We start from the raw sequence: 18,243 nt of genomic DNA, 5'->3' as shown, positions 1-18,243 counted from the left end.
CACTCCTAAAAATAAAGCCACCCCAATTTTCAACCATTTATGACCTCTTCCATATCAGGGGTATTGCAGCAAACCATGTTAATAATTCACCTGCACACCCACTCTCTTTAAAAAAAAAAAAAAAACATGTTTGAAGTGTTCTCAAATTCAGAGTGTTTTCAGGTTGTTGTCAGGCTGAAGCTTTTGAGGTACAGATATGTGGAACGAGGCGTTTGCATTTTTATGTTCTTTGTATAGTTTTCTACATCAGGTCATTGTTCCCTGCGCTCTTCCTGAGCTGTTACCGGCCAACACTATCAACCGTCAGCAGGTGAGAAACATAATTAAGATATTTTATGCATCGATATGTAAAAAGCTCACATTGAAGCTTATTTCAAGTACGTCTTGATATATATGCTCTGCTTTAGAGTGTCGTGTGTTTAAGTTATGCACAGTTTGTGGGGTTGAGAAAATTGAACAGATATACTTTCCACTCCCTCTGTTGTTTCCGTAAGTGGTCTCTCCAACACGTTGTGGGTTTATGTCTAAACATAAGTTCCATTCATGTGTTGACCTCCCTACACTGTTACATTCCACCTCTCTTTTTCCTCACATGTTTCAGTATCTGGGTAAATGGTACTTTCAAGCAGCAGTGAGTCGAAGAGAGGCCGACATCCAGCTGTTCAGAGCGCTGGACAATGTTTGGTTCAATATGGAGGAGACTGCTAAAGACACGCTGCTTCTGACGGGACACATGCGCATGTGAGGCAGCAAAAAAACACTCAAGAAGCTACAAACTCACTAGGAAGTAAAACCCAATACCTAAAACTCTTTTTTATAGTTAGTGACAAAGAAAACAAGGATTAAAGATGGTACACTGCAAAAACCCAAATGTGGCCAATCTTCATATCATCAAGTGTTCATCTGGATTTGTGAGGTGGATTTGGCCTATTTTAAGTGTAAGGAGATATAAATAAGTTAGTCTAATACCCTCAAAGAGATCTGAATTTTTTAAGTGTAAATGGATTCAGCTGAAAAGTGAAAGCTTTATCAGTGCACACACACACACACACACACACACACACCATGAATTCAAAGGACAAGTTTCCAAATTAGCCATTGGTTAAAAATATGACTGAAGTATAGAGAAGACCTGACCTTTTTTTTTTTTTTTTACATAAAACAATTCAAGGAAATACATGAATACCGTAGACTGGCAGATCATCCGAATATTCATGTATTAAACTGCATCCTCTAAACAGAACATGATTGAAACAACAAAAAACAGGAACAACAGCAAGAAATCAAAAAACTTCAGACATAGACACCAAAATTAAGGAAGTGATATTCAGAAAAAGAAAATGAATTTCAGTTCAAAGCTGAACGCCTTGATGACACGTTTATTTCATGACATAATTAAATATCATAATATAGAACAGTGGCTTCATGTTTAATGTTCTCTTTTTGCTTTAAATGTTTTGTAGAGGAGATGGCTGCATAAATGAGACATGGACCTATCACATGCACCCTGACAGAGACGATTTGGAACTTCGAGGTAACTACAGATTCACTTAGCAGAAAACACACACACACACACACACACACACACACACACACACACACACACACACACACACACACACACACACACACACACACACACACACACACACACATACACATACACACTGAACAGTCATGTTTGTAAAGGCCAAAGGAAATTTCATTTATAGATTTGCAAAGGGAAAGTTTGTGCTTTATCTTTTTGCAGAACTTTACAGAGAGTCAGCAACTTACCAAGGATTTTATAGTCAGCAGGGTTGGAAAACCCAGATGGGCTGCACGGTGGTGTAGTGGTTTGCACTGTTGTCTCACAGGAAAGATGTTTAGGATCCCCGTCTGACAGGGCCAAACTGTGTGGAGCTTGCACGTTATCCCTGTTTACGCATGGGTTGCTATGGTTAGCCTGGCTTCTGCCCACAGTCCAAAAACATGCTTGTTTGTCATATGGTGAAATTGCCTAAAGGTGTGAATGTGAGTGTGGCTGGTTGTCTATGTGTATGTCAGTGATTGACTGGCGAACAGTCCAGAGTGTACCCCGAACTCAGGATTATCCTTTAACATACAGGTCTAGAATTTAATTATACTGTATATGAGTACAAACACAAGAGCCAAAACAAACCTGAGACCGCTCCAAACCTGATGCATTCACATGCGGACTCACTTGATCCTATAGATGCTGACAGGTTAAAGTCCATTGATTTATCCAAGTATTTTTAGCAGTCCTTATTTTCTGATCCACTAAAATCGTCTTTTTAGGAGTAAACTGCAGTATAGTGACTCTCTTGCTTCCTTGCTAATATCCTCTCTGTGTTTTGATTCAGGAAAGAAGGAGCGGAAGACCCTGCTGTGGACTGGCAAATGGGCTAACTGCCCTGACTGCATCATTGTTCAGGAAATTGAGCCCCCTCTACACGAGACGGACTCTGAGGACTCCCTCGGTAGACACATGCTCTATTGTAAGCCTTTTTAAAAAGTTACCCCAACCGTTACCTTGTAGGCTACAATGTAAAACTTGTGAATTATCAGCCGGAAAGCAGTAAACTAAAGACCTGATTTAAATATTACATGATGGCTGATGAATTGTGATTTTTTTTTTTTTTTCCCATAAAAAGCTTTCTTAACTGCTGTAGAACACAAACATACCTCAAATAGGCTAATGTAGATATGGCACCAAGCTAGCTTACCCTCATATATGCTAGCCTTATACAGTAGGCTACACTTCTGCTATTATTACTGTCTGTCTCTGTGTCAGTCATACTCTGTTTGGGTACATTCAGGTGTACTTCGAGCTGACTGAGTCATACTTAATAAATACATTTAACTTTCACTGGGCCTAACCAAAGAGTTTAGATTATAACTGATATGAAGGTGGGTTTGTGTTTTTTTTAATTCATTAGCAATGATTTAAACACACACTCACTGTAATATCAATGTGGAAGAATATATATATAAACTGTGTCTTTCTACACATGAAACTCATATGTTGCTTGGTTGCTGTCACTTTAGCTCGCAAGAGAGATGTCAACTCTGAAATGGTGAAGACATTTCTGCAAAACGCAGCCTGTCACAATACGGTAACAAGTGTCCAACTACCTCAACAGAAAGGTTTGTTGGGATTTTTGTTGTTTGTTTTTTGGGGGTGATAATGCTTCTTATTTTCAAAATAAGCATTTTTTTCCCTTTTTTAACTGAATGATTATATCTCCACAGAGTCTTGCAGCTAAATTTCCACCGGTGAGTCAAAATATTAAATATAACACCCATGGACTGATAAATTATTTGTTTTTTTTAACTCAGTTTTTCACTTTCTATCTTACAGGAATTGTGCTGAATAACAGACTTTCTGCATGGTTAGCAGACTGTTAATGTGTTCATTGTATGTAATAAAACAAATAAAGCAATCAGACCAGCACCCTAATGTTTCCTTCAGGAATGTTTTTTTCCCCCTCTATGGGCAGAGAGTTAACAACACATAACATCCGGAAAATAGCTATCTGTTGTGTAAGAATTTAGCAGAATAAAGTGTTTTTTATTGCCTGTCAATACTCCTCTTAACAGTATCACTCTGTTTCCAAATAACCAGAGGTGCAACAAGAATCACACGCCTGGAGGGGAGGATCAACCCACAACCTCAATAACATGGGGAATTCCCACAATGTCAGTGAACAAAAATATCCGTTAAAAAAAACTTGAATCAAGGCAGCATGAGTTTTGACTAGTTTTTAGTTTTTAAACTGAAACATCATCCCATATTGTACAAGAGAAAATGACCCCAATGCCCAGAAACAGGGAGGACAAATGAAAGAATAATATTGAGTAGGAAACATGTCTTGATGACAAAGGACGGTTTAATATAATTGTTTATAAGTCAAGCCACAACTATTTATCCAGGATAAACACATGAGAACAGGTAGCAGCAATATGTTTGTTTGTGTTCATGTTGTTTTCATGGCAACAAATTATCCATATAAACAAACACCTTCCTTGTTCCTCTCCTTCACTTCAGGTCCAACTGATGCCAATTGTTCTCTTTGTGTCTTCCGCGCTGAGTGACTGGAATGCGGACACATCAAACTTTAAAACTATTTTTCAAATGTGTATTTAGTAAACAAAGAAGAGTCACCTAGTAACACCCAGCTTTGTGAACTGTAATGGACTTGAGCTTGTACCGCGCTACCGCAAAGTGCTTTTACACCGCATGCCGCACCGAGCTATTCTCACACTGATGGCAGAGGCTGCTACGTAAAGTGACCTGCATACGAAGCAGCGGGAGCTCTTTGGAGGTTAAGTGTCTTGCCCAAGGACACATCGGACATGTTGCTGAACCCCAGCTGCTGCAGTAGCTGGGGATCAAACCTCCAACCTTTTTATTGACAGACAATCGACTCTACCAGCAGAGCTACAGCCGCCCCTTTATGAAATGGAAATGAAGGTTTTAATATGACAAAGTAAAACCCAATATTGTCACCAAAACATTAGAGTAACATAATTGACCCATGTCCATAATATTTATTAATATATAGCTAAAACGAAGCAGGTAAGCTGATTTTAGCTAACATATCGAATGTAAGTTCCCTTGCCACTGTAACTTTACTAAACGTAGCCAATAATTGCTGGATGAATACAGAGTATTTGTAGATCATATAACAAAGAATAATGTCTTTTGTAAAGTGTCTTAAGATGAAATGTGTTGTGAATTAACGTTAAATAAAGGTTGCTTATGGATCAAATGTTCTGCCGATGACCAAACTTATCTTCTAAGTCAAGCACGTTCCTGATTGGCCAGATGGCCAAACACAAGGAAATGCCAAAAGGAAATACTTTATTCTTCGCTGTGCATTGAGCTCTGTGTTTTTACAGCGTCGTGCGTAAGCATGCAAAGTAGCTCAATATTTATCTGGATCAATATCTAGAGACCTTAAAATAACGTTCTCCTTTCACTGGAGGAATCTGAAAACATCCTTTGAAAAAATCATTTTGCACTCTTAAGCTCAGACATCTAATTGTGTTGGTTCGTATATCTGATGAATACAGTTTTATCTGTGATTAGTTTGTGCAATGTGACTTAAAGTGAGCCACAACATTGAACTGTATAAAACACGCACGTAGTCTAAGTGACATCGCCCAAGCTGCCATATTGAAAATGCTGTCTCAGCTGAACTTTTGGTCACTTTATCAACAGGCTACGAGCTGGATCTGAGCGAAGCCTGCCAGCAAACAGCTACAGTGCATTCTTGCAGTAATGTAAGTCACGCACAAAATTATGCGTAACTCGTACCCTACACTCCTTTCGTTGCTGCTTGACCTCTGACCCTCGCCGTTATTCTTTTTCACTGCAGGCTCCACTCACATCACTCAATTTAAAGAGCAGGACTTATAACTTGGACAGGCCAAAGGCAGATCGTTCATATCGGTCCATAGGTTGACTCAAATGTGACAGAGATTGTTCAGAGTGGCAGTGCTGCTTTACCATCATCTGTCTTTGAAGATAAGCATAAGCATATTTCATATTGAATAAGCGTATTTAATATTGTTCATTTCTTTACAAATAAAGTGAACTGGAAAAGAAAGAGCTTACAAAGGGATTTCTACTCGAACACATCAAAGTATCTCTTTTGGTTTCTATTTAAAAAGAAAGCTGTTGGATATCAAACAAAAATAAGAGAACTACAGGGTTTTTTTTAAGCTGAGAAAAATGTTGAACAACAATACAATCCAGTATCGGTAAACCTGTTCATGATTTTATGAAACCAGATCCCTCATTAGTGCTTTTGGACACAATAACATACTGTCATTTTGTCACTGGGCAGAGCTGAACTTTGACTGGGGAACTAAAACTCCAAACAAGTTTAGTAGGTTTCTCTTTTAGACCACAGCGACCTTTAAAGTTCTTGTTGGGTCATTATCTTCAAATGACAGCTGAGTTTGACGTCTATAACTGACTAAATACTGAAGGACATGCACAAATATTATTTACAATTACTAGTAGAATGCACAGAAAACAAGCACATCGCTGTTTGTTCTCTTCATGTATTTGAAGTGGGGACAGCACCTGAACACCCACATATAGCCTACAGTACCTGGCTGTCCTGTTTCACGTGTAGGCGTGCCTGTGTCTGTGTGCACGTGTGTGTGTGTGTGTGTGTGTGTGTGTGTGTGTTTGTTTGTATGTGCGTGCTTGGCTACCAGACAGAAGTGAAGCCAGAGAAAGTAAGTGACATTTAAGAATCCAGGAGAACATTGACTGGTTGCTTGGGGATGTCCCATAGAGGATGAAACTAGCAACAGAAGAGTGAAATAGAAGCTGAGCTGTGTCCCAGTTTCTGACTCACACTCCATCCTTTTAAAACTAAACCTAAACTTTCACTTCTGCTTTTAAACACTCACTGTTTAGATAATTAAATATACTGACCTAACTTCCACAAGAAACGGTTTCATTATTATGGGCTTTTAGTGTAAGTCATGTGTCACACAATTCAAGTCCTGATTGAACTGTAAAAATCGGAACGTTTGGATCACTCTGTAATTGCTCTCACGCATGATAACTGTGATGATCCTGATGTGATTTGACGAAAGATAAAGTTCCTCTTCGTCATGGCGTAATGAAATGAAACGCTGTCTTTCCAATGAGTTGTTAAACGCAGAGTGATGAAACTTCATATTCTGTTTGGGAAACAGCTAACAAATGATAAACACCTGGGTTTGTCCCCCAAAATCATTGTCAAGTTTTTGTACAATTCAGACAGTGGGAAGGAGTTTTTCTGTATTTTTTAGGTGCCTTTGAATTCTATTTTGTTGCCGTGGTAACAATGCATGTATTGTCTCTACTTTTACTAGCTTAAAATCAAAGTTTTAAATTCTGGTAACACGACTGCTTTAAATAACTATATTTGTGTAACATCATTTAAAACTCTGCAGTCAACAATGAATTTATTTATGTAACATCTGCATCTTTCTGGAATTTGATATAGTGAATGGACTTGAGTTTAAATCTTACTGTTCTAGTCCTCTGACTACTCAGTGCACTTTTACACCCATTCCCACTCTGATAGCGGTGGTTGCTATGTATTGAGACCATCAGAAATAGCTAATCCCATTCATTTGCGTTCATATGCTGCAGAAAAAGCAGCGGTGCCAAAGGACACATCGGACATGTGGCTGCAGGAGCTGGGGAGAGACGACGACACGACCACATGAGCCCTGCATGTTTTAAAGCATCTTAAAAGTTTTTAGAAATGTTTTAAGGAAGAGTTTATGATCATTTTCACTTATTCAGCTTATTTTACCATTCATATGAAAGTTATGACTTAAAAAGAATCAAATCCAGACAATAACTTCCTGATTTTCAGGCATCATCCATTTGGGCCCTTGGGAGGTTATTCCCACTTTTCACATTTTGGTAAATGAGAGACAAAAGAAAGAGAAATATTTTTACTTTCAACCTTAAAGTTTTAAGCACCTCTAAAGCTGGAGATGATTCTTTTGTAGAAAACTCTTTATTTGTAGTTTGGTGTCTAGTCATTCAGAAAACAGACCTTTTAGGCAAAACACACGGAGGAGGCAGAATATCAGAAAGGATGCAATTATACTAAAAAGAAGGGAAGTGAATTTTCACCCCTGATAACACTCAGATTGAGTCTGTGATATGAAGATAAAAGTCCCTGTCATGTTTTTTTGGGTTTTAAACTCAACGATCTACAGATGTGGGAAATTACAAATCATGCTCCAAATACAGTGAGATGCCAGTGAGGGGCTGCACCAACTCAAAGTGGGCTTTTTTTTGTGTCCCTAAAGGAAACACTTTTTTAGATCACATTAAACAAATTAAAACACCCTGACAGTGTGTACCTAAATATATCATGCTTGCTCTCACTTTGGTGGAAAATAGGGCAACACTTTGTTTGTCATAAGAGTCTGAAACTGCATTTTGTTTTCATTCATCTAATAAAGGTTTCACACCTCTTCTTATGTAGCTCTTTTCAGTTTCACCCCTAGGCTACCATACCATCGATGTGTGGAGCCACCTACACCACAGACAGCCTCCTTCCTCCTCTCTGTCAAACCACAGCTCTTTCTACAGAGGAAACAAAAAACTCCATCTCATCTAAACTATAAGCCCCTTGACAGAGGGAAAACCCTGTGAACCTGACATGTCGTTCACAGAGAAGCAGCAGATGGATTTGGACACTGAGAGTGCAACACACGCCAGGTGAGTCCAGATTCAATTAGTGAATTCAGTTCCTCTTTTAGAAAAGTCTCAGAGTATTAATTTGCATTCCTGAAATACAGTATATCTGAGAAAAGCTGAATTTTACAACAAGTGTTCTGAATGTTTTGAATCAACATTAGATTAGATATTTAGTGCCATTTGCACAGATACAGGAAAGTACAGTTACATTTGAAATGTTGTGCATTTCTCCCAGAGTCTGCTTTGGAGAAAGCTGAGAAAGCTTGAAGAGAAAAGTTATAGAAACCTCTATACAGCGGTTATATTTTGTCTTAGATTTGACAAAATACATCACTAAATGTTTTTAAAAAAAAACTTTGATAAATCTTTCCATGTTTTTGTCCCAGTACTCAGACGCAAATTGTTTGACATCTTTTAAGATCATTTATGTTTTGCATTTTCAGTCCTAACGTTTATGGAACCAGAGATCTAGATTGAGATAGGCTACTTTATGTTTCCTGAAAACACTTGAAAGATGCTTCAGTACACACTCATGTACACATGTTCGATGTTTTTTTTTTTTCAGCAACAGGCAAGCAGTAGTGGTCAGAAAAGTCCGTTTTCAGTGCACTTTTTTGTGTTAATATTTTGCCGTTTATTTTCTCTGCACGTTTTCATCATACTGTAGCCTGCACGTTTACATCATGCTGTAGCCTATGGGGTTAGATGTGACTCATCATTTCACAGCTGCTGCCTGTCATACATGACATACACTGGAATGTAAAGAGCAGCGATGCGCTTGGACCTGTATGTTAAGTATGTCGCTGGAAACCACCTGCAGACCATAGTGACACTTTAAGTTAATGGTTTGGCATTTGATTGAAAACCAACTGACTCACTCCTCCGAGTCTGTGGTGTGTTAACACACATTGATAAGTTTCACTCTTTCTCTTAACAAGTAAACAATCTAACCACAAATTAAACTGCCAAGAAGGTCTTATCTGCAAGACCCAAAAAAAGAAAACACCCACTGAGGTAAAATCCCAGAGAGGCGGCTGCCTGAGAGGAGCTGAGAGTGTTCACCCTTAATGCCAAGAGTGCGAAAGAGCGAATCTGGATTTCATTAGGAAGAGCAACACAAGCAGTCACAAAGGGTTCTTGTTCAGTCTCTTTTTCTTTTTCTACCAAATATGAATGGAATGTACGTTTGTTTATATCGTATGTCATTTTTGAAACTCAAACAAAACTGGTGTGTTTAACAGAATGGAGGCTCAATCCAGGTCGTCTCATAAGTACGTGCTGGTGCAGGTGTGGTGTGGTCTCCTGACAGTGGCGTTGGTGATCATGGCTGCTCTCCTCACTTCGATCAAGCCAAAGTCAGCTGAGGTCGGTACATGTTAGACTTCCTTTAGAAGCCTCTAGATGGCAGCAACATCCTGACTGACGTCAGCAGCAGTTCTTTCTCTTTCATTTTGGCTACTTTCAAATGTGGTGCTTTGTCAGATGCAGTTGCAAGGGTTTTGAAATGTAGAAAAACATTATCTGGAATTATTAGACTTTTACTGAATAAAAGGTCACATACTGATCCCCCCCCAAAAAATAAATGAATCAATATACAAAATAAAGATTTCAGTCAGAACCTGAGATGCTTTTTTTATTACCCCTCAGATCCTGTTTCATTATTTTAATACCGTGCAGTCCTGTACCTTTCATTGTATCGATTTGTTAAAAAAATAAGTAGTTTTAGATTTGAAACTTGACCCAAGACTCAAGCCTTTATCATGTATGTTATTTTCCTGACACAATTTAGTCCTTATTGGTTAAAATAATTATTTTACCTCACAAAACCCTCTCGTCCAGTTATTTAAAAGTTATCCAAAAAAAAAAGTAATTTCCAGTCTGAAACACAAAAAAAGGACAAGAGGACACGGTTGATGATTACGTTGACGATGATTATTAAAAGAATAATTGTGTTTTCTTTCTTTAACAGGGCAACGTTTCTTCACAGATTTCAGATTTGGTCACAACAACAGGTACATTGAAACATATTTTACAGTTTTGACTCTTAACCTTGAAATCACCTTCGACACCCTCACAAGTAGCTTTTCAGTATATTATCAGAAATATGCAACGTTTTCATTAATTCAGTCTTGAAGAATCATTGAGGGCACGTTAAGAGTAAAATAATCAAATACATTTGCCCAGACAGAATTTTACGAACGGTAACAACACAGTTAAAAGTTACATTTACAGGTTGAAATGTTTAGAGTGGTGCAATGTCTCTTGCTCTAGAGAATAACATGCATTTAGTGTTGTTAGGGTTGAGAACAAGTTTTAGATTAAAAGATGCATGTTGTAACTGATCAAATATTTTCTGTAGGGTTCGAGAGGCTTAACGTGTTTTTTTTTTTAGCAAATCAGTAGAAAACTGATCAGCATAAAGGTGGGCGTTAAAGTTAGTTACAATGTCTGTAATATTGTTGATATATATTTGAATTAAAAGAGGACCCAGTATTTTTTGACAGTGGTAAAAACACAGAATGATTATTAGCTAAAGCCACACGTTACTGTCTCTGTGACAGGTCGCACTGAAACCATTTAGAGGATTTGAGATTTACTTCAAACTTTTTCTTTTTCAGTTGACACATCTTTGACTACCTCAAAGTCCATTGTTGGTAAGCTAGTTACTTTATTTGGTACCGATCCAAAAACATTCTATACAAGGTTTGACAAGAAAGTGAAAGATACTAATAAGAAAATGTACAACTTTTTTTCCCCCCAGGATCTTCAAATGCGTACATCCAGCTATTCAAGAGTGAGTATATTTCCTCATTGCTTATTCTCCTAAGGAAAATGTATGTGCTCTTGTAATGTGTTTACATATACTGTATGTGGGCACATACAAGCATGTCTCTGTGTTACTACTTTATAGCTCATTGTGTTTTTATGAGCTTGGAGTTCAATGTTAGATAATTGAAGTTTTTCGTGGTGCATGCTGCTTGTTTGGATCCAAGATAGTGTCGTAGTACTTCAGAATCGAGTGCATACTCGGTCTCGCCCTGCCTTGTTCTTGGTCTTTACTTGGTCTCATTCCCCTAGTGTCTTGCTCTGGTCTTGGTCTCGGTTAGTGTGGTCTTATCTACAACACAAATCCCTGGTTCTCTGGTTTTGCACTTCTCCATTTTTTCCCCGTTTCTTCGATTAAAACATTTCCAAGCAAAAAAAAAAAGCCCAGAGACATTTCCAGTGACAGCAGAAGCATTTTCATCTTTCTTCAACATCAGCAGTCTCTGTCAGGTTCAGCTACCAGTGCCTGACATTTTAAAAGAACCTCTATCTGGAGCTGTCATTGTACCTTCACTTCGGTCACACAGAAGAAAATTTGACTTCATAGAAGATACAGAGATGTCACTTTTCTTGCCCACAGAAATCTCCACTGACCAGTGCTGTCGCTGATTAAAAAACGGGGCTAAACTCTTACTTTTAACTTGTGTCTCCTGCTGTAATTATGTTTGTAATAGACAGACAATGCCCCCATGTGACACCTACAGACGCTGGCTGCAGCACGTAGAGACACACTCTAAGGTTTTTTCTCAGAAACGTGGGAAGTCTTTAAGAGAAGCACAGAGGAAGACGTTGCAGAGATAATGATAAGCAAAAATAACTACGGGTCTATCTGATGCACTTCTACATTTTGTCTTTTGGGGTCTTCACTTTATCATGATTCTATTAAAACCTGTCTGTTTACTGCAGACACTTACTACAGGAAAAACCTAAACTAGTGTAAGATGTTTGTCTTCTTCACCTGAAATGGTTCCAGTTTATCATTCTTTGTTTGGTCTATAATTAAGACTCTAACTCTGCAGTCGAGCAGCTATCCCCTCTCACTGATAAACATAAACATAGACTACATTAATCTGCAATTCATCTTCCCGTTCACACAGTCAGTCTCAACTGATTGTGAGAGACACACTGTAAAGTACTGTCATGTTTCCTGCCTCAGGCATTGTGTTCCTCCCACCACACTGCCTCTTTCCACTGTGAAGTGTGTTCCTAAAACCTCAACAAACCCGAGCAGAGCTGTAATGTGGGCCGCACAGACTAAAGGTATAATTACAGCCCACGGCTCAGACATCATACGTTTGGCAGGGCAGGCTTTGTCTGACAAATGGAAGGAAATTAGTCGTTAATTGTAAGATCAGCTTTATTTAAGTGCTGTCTTATTCAACTTGGGATCAAAAAGAAAGTGAATGTTTCAAAGGGAGTCGGCGGATTTTAGAATTTAAATGAAGGATGTTTTGTAGTGCCAGAGCCCAAACATTTTTTTGAGCTACTAACAACATGTTTCCCAAATCTACCACAGATCAACACAGTCAATCCTGGGAGTCTGAACACAGCTGTGAGTCCTGCTCCCTCAAGTTCCTTAAAGGCAGCATCCACTGCTCACAAAGCGGCCTGTACTTCCTCTACGCCCAGGTCAACTTCCACAGGCACTCCAAGAAAAGTCAAACCAAATATGTGATCCTGAAAAGGAACACATCGTTCGGCATCAGCGAGAAGAAACTGGTGGAGGGGACGTTTCCGAGCACGACAGAGGGCTCCGTGTGGGTGGGGAAAATCGTCCGTCTCACAGGGGGGGTCAGCATCAGTTTAAATATCACAGATGACTTTCTGACAGAGGGCACTTTCTGGGGGGCTTATCAGCTGCGTTAACTGCAGGTATTCAGAGTGTGAGCTCATACAGGAGAGAACCATTTGGTACAAAGACTGTACGTCATTGGTCTTCCAATATGCTGCGATTGATTTCTGTGATATTTGAGGATGTACAGTGGATGATTACGTTTTAATTAGTCACAGGTGTAAAGCTTTTTTTAATCATCCTAGAGGCCAATGTGGAACACTAAAATGCCCAGGGCTCCATCAGGCCAGGAGAGGAAGGTTTTGCCTGAATGAGATTTTCCAACAAAGGCTCACAAGTTTGGATGTCTCATTGACCTGTATAAACATCCTCAAACATATTCTTCCCTTATCTCCAGGAGCCATAAAGAGACTCGCATCTATACTTTTATATAATCTCATATCTCAAGAGTTCCAAAGGGACATTCGCTTATCTTATCTTTATCACCAGAAAATAGCCTTATTCAAGATAATGAGGTAGCTTCATTATCCCAAGATAACAAGACAAGGAAGTTCAGATCTTGAGAAAACAATTGGAAAATATATTTGTTATCTGGAGACGATGGAGTAAATAAGATGTAGTTCTGTAGTACTAAAAGTCGATCTTGGTCTGGGACTGGGCAGACTCCAGGTTTTAAATCGAGACTGGTCAAGACCACTGATGAAAGGTGATTTTTTTTCCCTTTCTGAAAGAACAATTAACTTTAATTAATTCATAATTTGATTTTTATCCCCCGGTTACGTCCCTGTGGTACGGTGTGGATGAGTGACATGACAAACAAGATGTCGATTTTTGGCAACATTTATGGTCTTGGTCTTGACTCGATCCCTAAATGTCTTGGTCTTGGAATGAAATATATGGATACATGTCCACTAAGGGCTTCCATACTCATTAGTCCCTAATACTTCTGTGTCAGAAATCATGTGTACCATTTGGTGCTTTGTAAAAGTTTAATATAACTCTGTTTTGTAATCTGTAAATGTGTTGATGGAAAGTCCCTCAGATGAATTGAACATTAATTAATTGAAGTAATAAGCGACTTTTCAGTGACAGAATATATTTAAGTATTTAATACAAGTGTTGCATTCATGTGTAATTTATATGATATTGGTTTAAAGGAGTCAAAGAGGGATAACTATTGTGTCATTTGAATGTCAATGTGCCCATTTCTCGACTTTTTTACTTCCATTATTTTCTGCCAACTTACTTTTTGATCCAATGATTTAAGGTTGTTTTTTTTTTTGATTCTAAGGTTGTATTTTTGCCCTTTAAATGTTCTTCCTTGTATTCATGTTTTACTTTGAATTGCTCCATGTTTTAATGCTGCCTTATCAATAAACTTGCCTTGTCTTGCCAGCTGACCACAAGGTGGTGCCAACTTTCTCTACATAAGTGTCGAATCCGTTTCCCGATGTCACTTTCACATTACACAGCCTAATGACGCTCTAATAGTCTTTCTATTGTATAAAGAAAACGTAACACAAACAACAAAGACAATCCACAGATGCCTATGTAATCTTGGGAGAGTCCAACGAGCACAAAACCTGTTGTTCCTCACCTCACAGGAGGCTAACGCTTTAAAAACAGAACGTATTTAACTCTGATGAGTGGTTGTGCAAGCAGCAGCTGCAAACAGGAAGCCACAAATTTGGTGCAATATCAGTCGTACAGCTGACAACACGACCACAAACACACTGTACACGGAGCCCAAACACCTTCTGATAGAAGCTAATATTACTCTAAGATCCAATCCTGAGCCGGTAAAACGATAGAAATAATGAATGTGTCTGACTTTAGCTAAAGGAAGCAGATAGAAATAAGCACTCAAAATGCAGACTCACACCAGCCAGACTTCAGTAAACGCAGAGTTTTATAAACTTTACAAAGGTAAGCTATCGATGGAGAAAACAAATTTTAATTGGTATACAAAAGGCTCAAACTTGAAGGCAGTCAAAGGTCACATAACAGAAGGCTCACTAGAAGAAAAGGGCTGATGGGGCGAAGAAGTGGCAGCATGAGGGAGGAAACGTTGGGATTGTACAAAGATAGTACACAAAGAGGTGGCTTCATTAACTTTACATTTACATCTTTTAAGGGGGAATGCACATAATCAGTGTGAACAAAGCCGTTAACTAAGCCAAAGATAAATAATATTATATTATGTTTTTTTGTGAAGTTGCTTTTGTCATGATCATAATAAATGGCGACCAAAACCGAAATCCAACCAAAACATTGCTGAAACTAAAAAGACACAAATCATCAAAGAGCTACATGAAAAGTCAGAGGAGCTCCAGAGACAAGAATAATCTTGTAGGACCCAAGAACGATGCTTGAAAATTCACAAGTGAATTCTTGCTGGTGTCCTTTTCTGATTCCTGAAGCTGTCAGAGAGTCTGGTTGTAACAATCAATGTGATCTTTGTTTTGTTCTCTGTGTGACTCTTTGATGCTGCAGTCAGTGCTTTCTAGAAAAGGAGAGCTTGTATCTCAATGGGAATATCTCCCTGGTAAAATTAAGGTTAAGAATGTGTTGAGACATTTCACTTATAGCCTTTGCCTTTCATAAACCTACGTCATTAAGTCAACACTAAAAAAACACTCAAGCTCAGGAGGCACACAAACACACTTTGATATGCAAAACAAACAAAGAGATCATGTCTGAAACTGTTTGAATTAATGATTAAAAAAACACACACATTGTTTTTGTATGAGACAAACACTACTCCTTCACCTTATCAGCGTCCTGTGCACATGTGGGTCACTTATCAGGACTCAGGGAAGTATGACATCACCAGGTACAAAGCTCAGGCTGCTGACTCCCTCACACGTTCTCTCCAACACTTGCTCCTTTGTTCCCCTCAGAAGTTTTGTCAGCATTGTTTGTGAGTGCTGTCATTTCTCCCGGCCTCTTAGTGCACCAGTACATTGTTAAATCTGGCTCAGTCATAAATATGTTTTAAACTTAGAGACAGAGGACGTTTTGGGAATAAATTTAATGGGATTAATGGGTTAATTTAAGGTTCATCAACTGAATAAAATAATATTTGTTAAAACTGTTCTTGATTTAAAGTTCACATGAAATAGACTTTGACTTATTTTTTTTATGTATTTATTTTTTCAGAAAATGTGCCCTTAAACCTTCCGTTTCGAGATGTTGCCTTAATGACATCACAAAGGACAGTAGCCCCTCCCACAGCAGCTCAGAATTTCACGCGAGTCTCCAACCGATGCATCCTGGAAAAAGGAGCATGCCAAAAACACTTCCACAAATTTTAAGCGTTTTTGGCAAAATGCAAACTTGTGTATTGGGACATTAACTCAACCGTTAAAGATGACATTTCACGAGGACGCCAGAACGCCAGAACAGAGAAGAACGCATATTGAGAAACGGCCACAGACACAGAAACAGCCTGTTCTGAGCAGGGCTGATATAGAGGGGTTGACTGATCAAACACGGGATCAGAGTGGATTTAGACCAAGAAACTTCCACACATGTTTTGGGGAGCTCTGATAATAGTGACCTTCTTTGAGTTTTATACATCATTTTTGACTTTTTTTTTTTTTTAATAAAATGGTATTTATTTATTTTTATTAGTCTGTTTCTGAGATCACTTCCTAATTTTTTTTCTTTCTTTCTTGTCGACACGTTCAAAATAAATACAAGTTCAGTTCAGCAATGCGTTAAGCCGACTTGACTCATCTCATGACTAATATGAAAAATAAAGATACATCAGCCTTTCCTGTGGGGCTTCTGTGAAGGTGAGCGAAAACACAAAATAATCCCACTTCTGTATCTGTCACTCACACTTCCTGTTGCACATGTGGCGTTATCAGAACATTTTAGTTAATAATACTTTTTTTTTTTATGCGGTCAAGCAAACGGGGAGAAAAACCTCGCGTGGAATGATATTCACAGATGTCATCATCTGATTTTAAGTCATCTTGTCAGATTGTACTTCCTGTATTTGAGCGTGTTCTCCCTGTATATTCTGCTCTTGTTGTTGTAGTCACATGTCATTCTCATGGTAGGCCATCTGTTCATCATGTGAGGGTGTAAGCAATCTGTGAGCTAATGGGAAGGTCTGAATTTGTCAAAAAAAAGAGAAGAAAAATGTACTGTCATATGGATGCAAATAGGTTCACAAAAGGCTTCTCCATTCTTTGCATAAACACATTCAACAAAGCTTTGCTGCTAAAAGACAAAACATTGAAAACAATCAATATGGGAACAAGTGTAGGAGGAATCACCTGAGGAGGGTTACATTTGAGCAATGCAGGACTCGATGCCCTGAGGATTAGAGAAGTGGTCTGAGGACTGATATGAGCAATGAGAATCCACTCTTTCTGCCCCACTCAATAAATGAAGTGTCAAGGGGCCCTTTAGCAAGGCACTTTCTACCACAACTTCCGCTGAAAGAGAGACAATGTAGATGTGAAACTGTGGAAGGCCTTGCACTGAGACACAGTAAAGGTCACAGATGGTGAACTCGACTGCATCAGTTCTGTCTTTGTTAGTCACAGCGTGAACTTGTAGTCACAGATCCTGCAATCTGTTCAACCACCGACTGAAACTCTCCTACACAGCCTTACAGTCAGCCGTTATGATTTCTGGTTACTAGTTTTCACTCTTTAACACATGTTGTTTTTCTCTCTCAAAGCTGCTCTCATCAAAACTATTGTAAGAACAACGGATGAAATGATGGAGTTATGTGAAAGATTTCCCTGAAAGGACAACCCCGGAGAGGACTATCTCGTCAGCTTGATCTCTTTTTGGGGTCCCCAGGGGTCAACAGAGGGGCCACAGAAACTGGGAAGGAGGAGGAGGGATAACAGAATAGATGTAAAAATGAACTTATAGCATTATAATTATACTTAAGACTAAATATTAGACGTCACGGATCACTGCATATCGAATAAATATTTCAATATTGACGAGCTCTCAGGTATGGCTAATGGGGATCCTAACACATAAAGGATACGATAAAATAACTTCAGGGTAAACACCCACACACTGTCTAACTTACAAACGTTTGTTGGCAAAGTTTCAGTTTTAGACCCTCCTCCAGATTAAAATGGGCAGCATGTCCTAAAGAGGAAATGGCTGCAAGATTACAACCAATCATCATTATCACATCAGTTCTGAATCAACAAATGAACAAACAAAATAATCGTCATCTTCCTGGATGAGATCACACGTCAAAAATAACTATTCAATTCATAAACCCAGTTCAGGGGACACAAATGGTAAAATGACTAATATCGTATTTCATTCTTAGTAATGCAGTCTTAGTCCAAGACAAAATACAATGGTCACTAAAATGCTTACAATGGACAAACATGTTGAACCAGATGCATAA

The 18,243-nt window shown here is 38.7% G+C and overlaps 2 protein-coding genes across 2 annotated transcripts; both read left to right on the top strand.

The window, feature by feature from the left end:
• Nucleotides 1-151: 151 nt before the first annotated feature.
• apom (apolipoprotein M) lies at nucleotides 152-3,460 on the top strand. Its single transcript, XM_079344693.1, has 7 exons — nucleotides 152-310; nucleotides 602-741; nucleotides 1,464-1,534; nucleotides 2,364-2,498; nucleotides 3,049-3,147; nucleotides 3,253-3,276; nucleotides 3,362-3,460. Exons 1-6 carry the CDS (start codon nucleotides 197-199, stop codon nucleotides 3,264-3,266), a joined length of 573 nt encoding a protein of 190 aa, XP_079200819.1. The 5' UTR covers nucleotides 152-196; the 3' UTR covers nucleotides 3,267-3,276; nucleotides 3,362-3,460.
• A 4,671-nt stretch (nucleotides 3,461-8,131) lies between these two features.
• Nucleotides 8,132-14,213, top strand: lta (lymphotoxin alpha (TNF superfamily, member 1)). Its single transcript, XM_079344181.1, has 6 exons — nucleotides 8,132-8,251; nucleotides 9,472-9,595; nucleotides 10,200-10,242; nucleotides 10,849-10,884; nucleotides 10,992-11,024; nucleotides 12,573-14,213. Exons 1-6 carry the CDS (start codon nucleotides 8,193-8,195, stop codon nucleotides 12,920-12,922), a joined length of 645 nt encoding a protein of 214 aa, XP_079200307.1. The 5' UTR covers nucleotides 8,132-8,192; the 3' UTR covers nucleotides 12,923-14,213.
• The last annotated feature ends 4,030 nt before the right edge of the window (nucleotides 14,214-18,243 follow it).

The sequence above is a fragment of the Symphodus melops genome (genome assembly GCF_947650265.1).
Source record: "Symphodus melops genome assembly, chromosome: 5".
Taxonomy (NCBI): Eukaryota; Metazoa; Chordata; class Actinopteri; order Labriformes; family Labridae; genus Symphodus; species Symphodus melops.
Note: the sequence above shows the minus strand (reverse complement) of the source record. Positions and strands in the feature narration are given on the sequence as shown.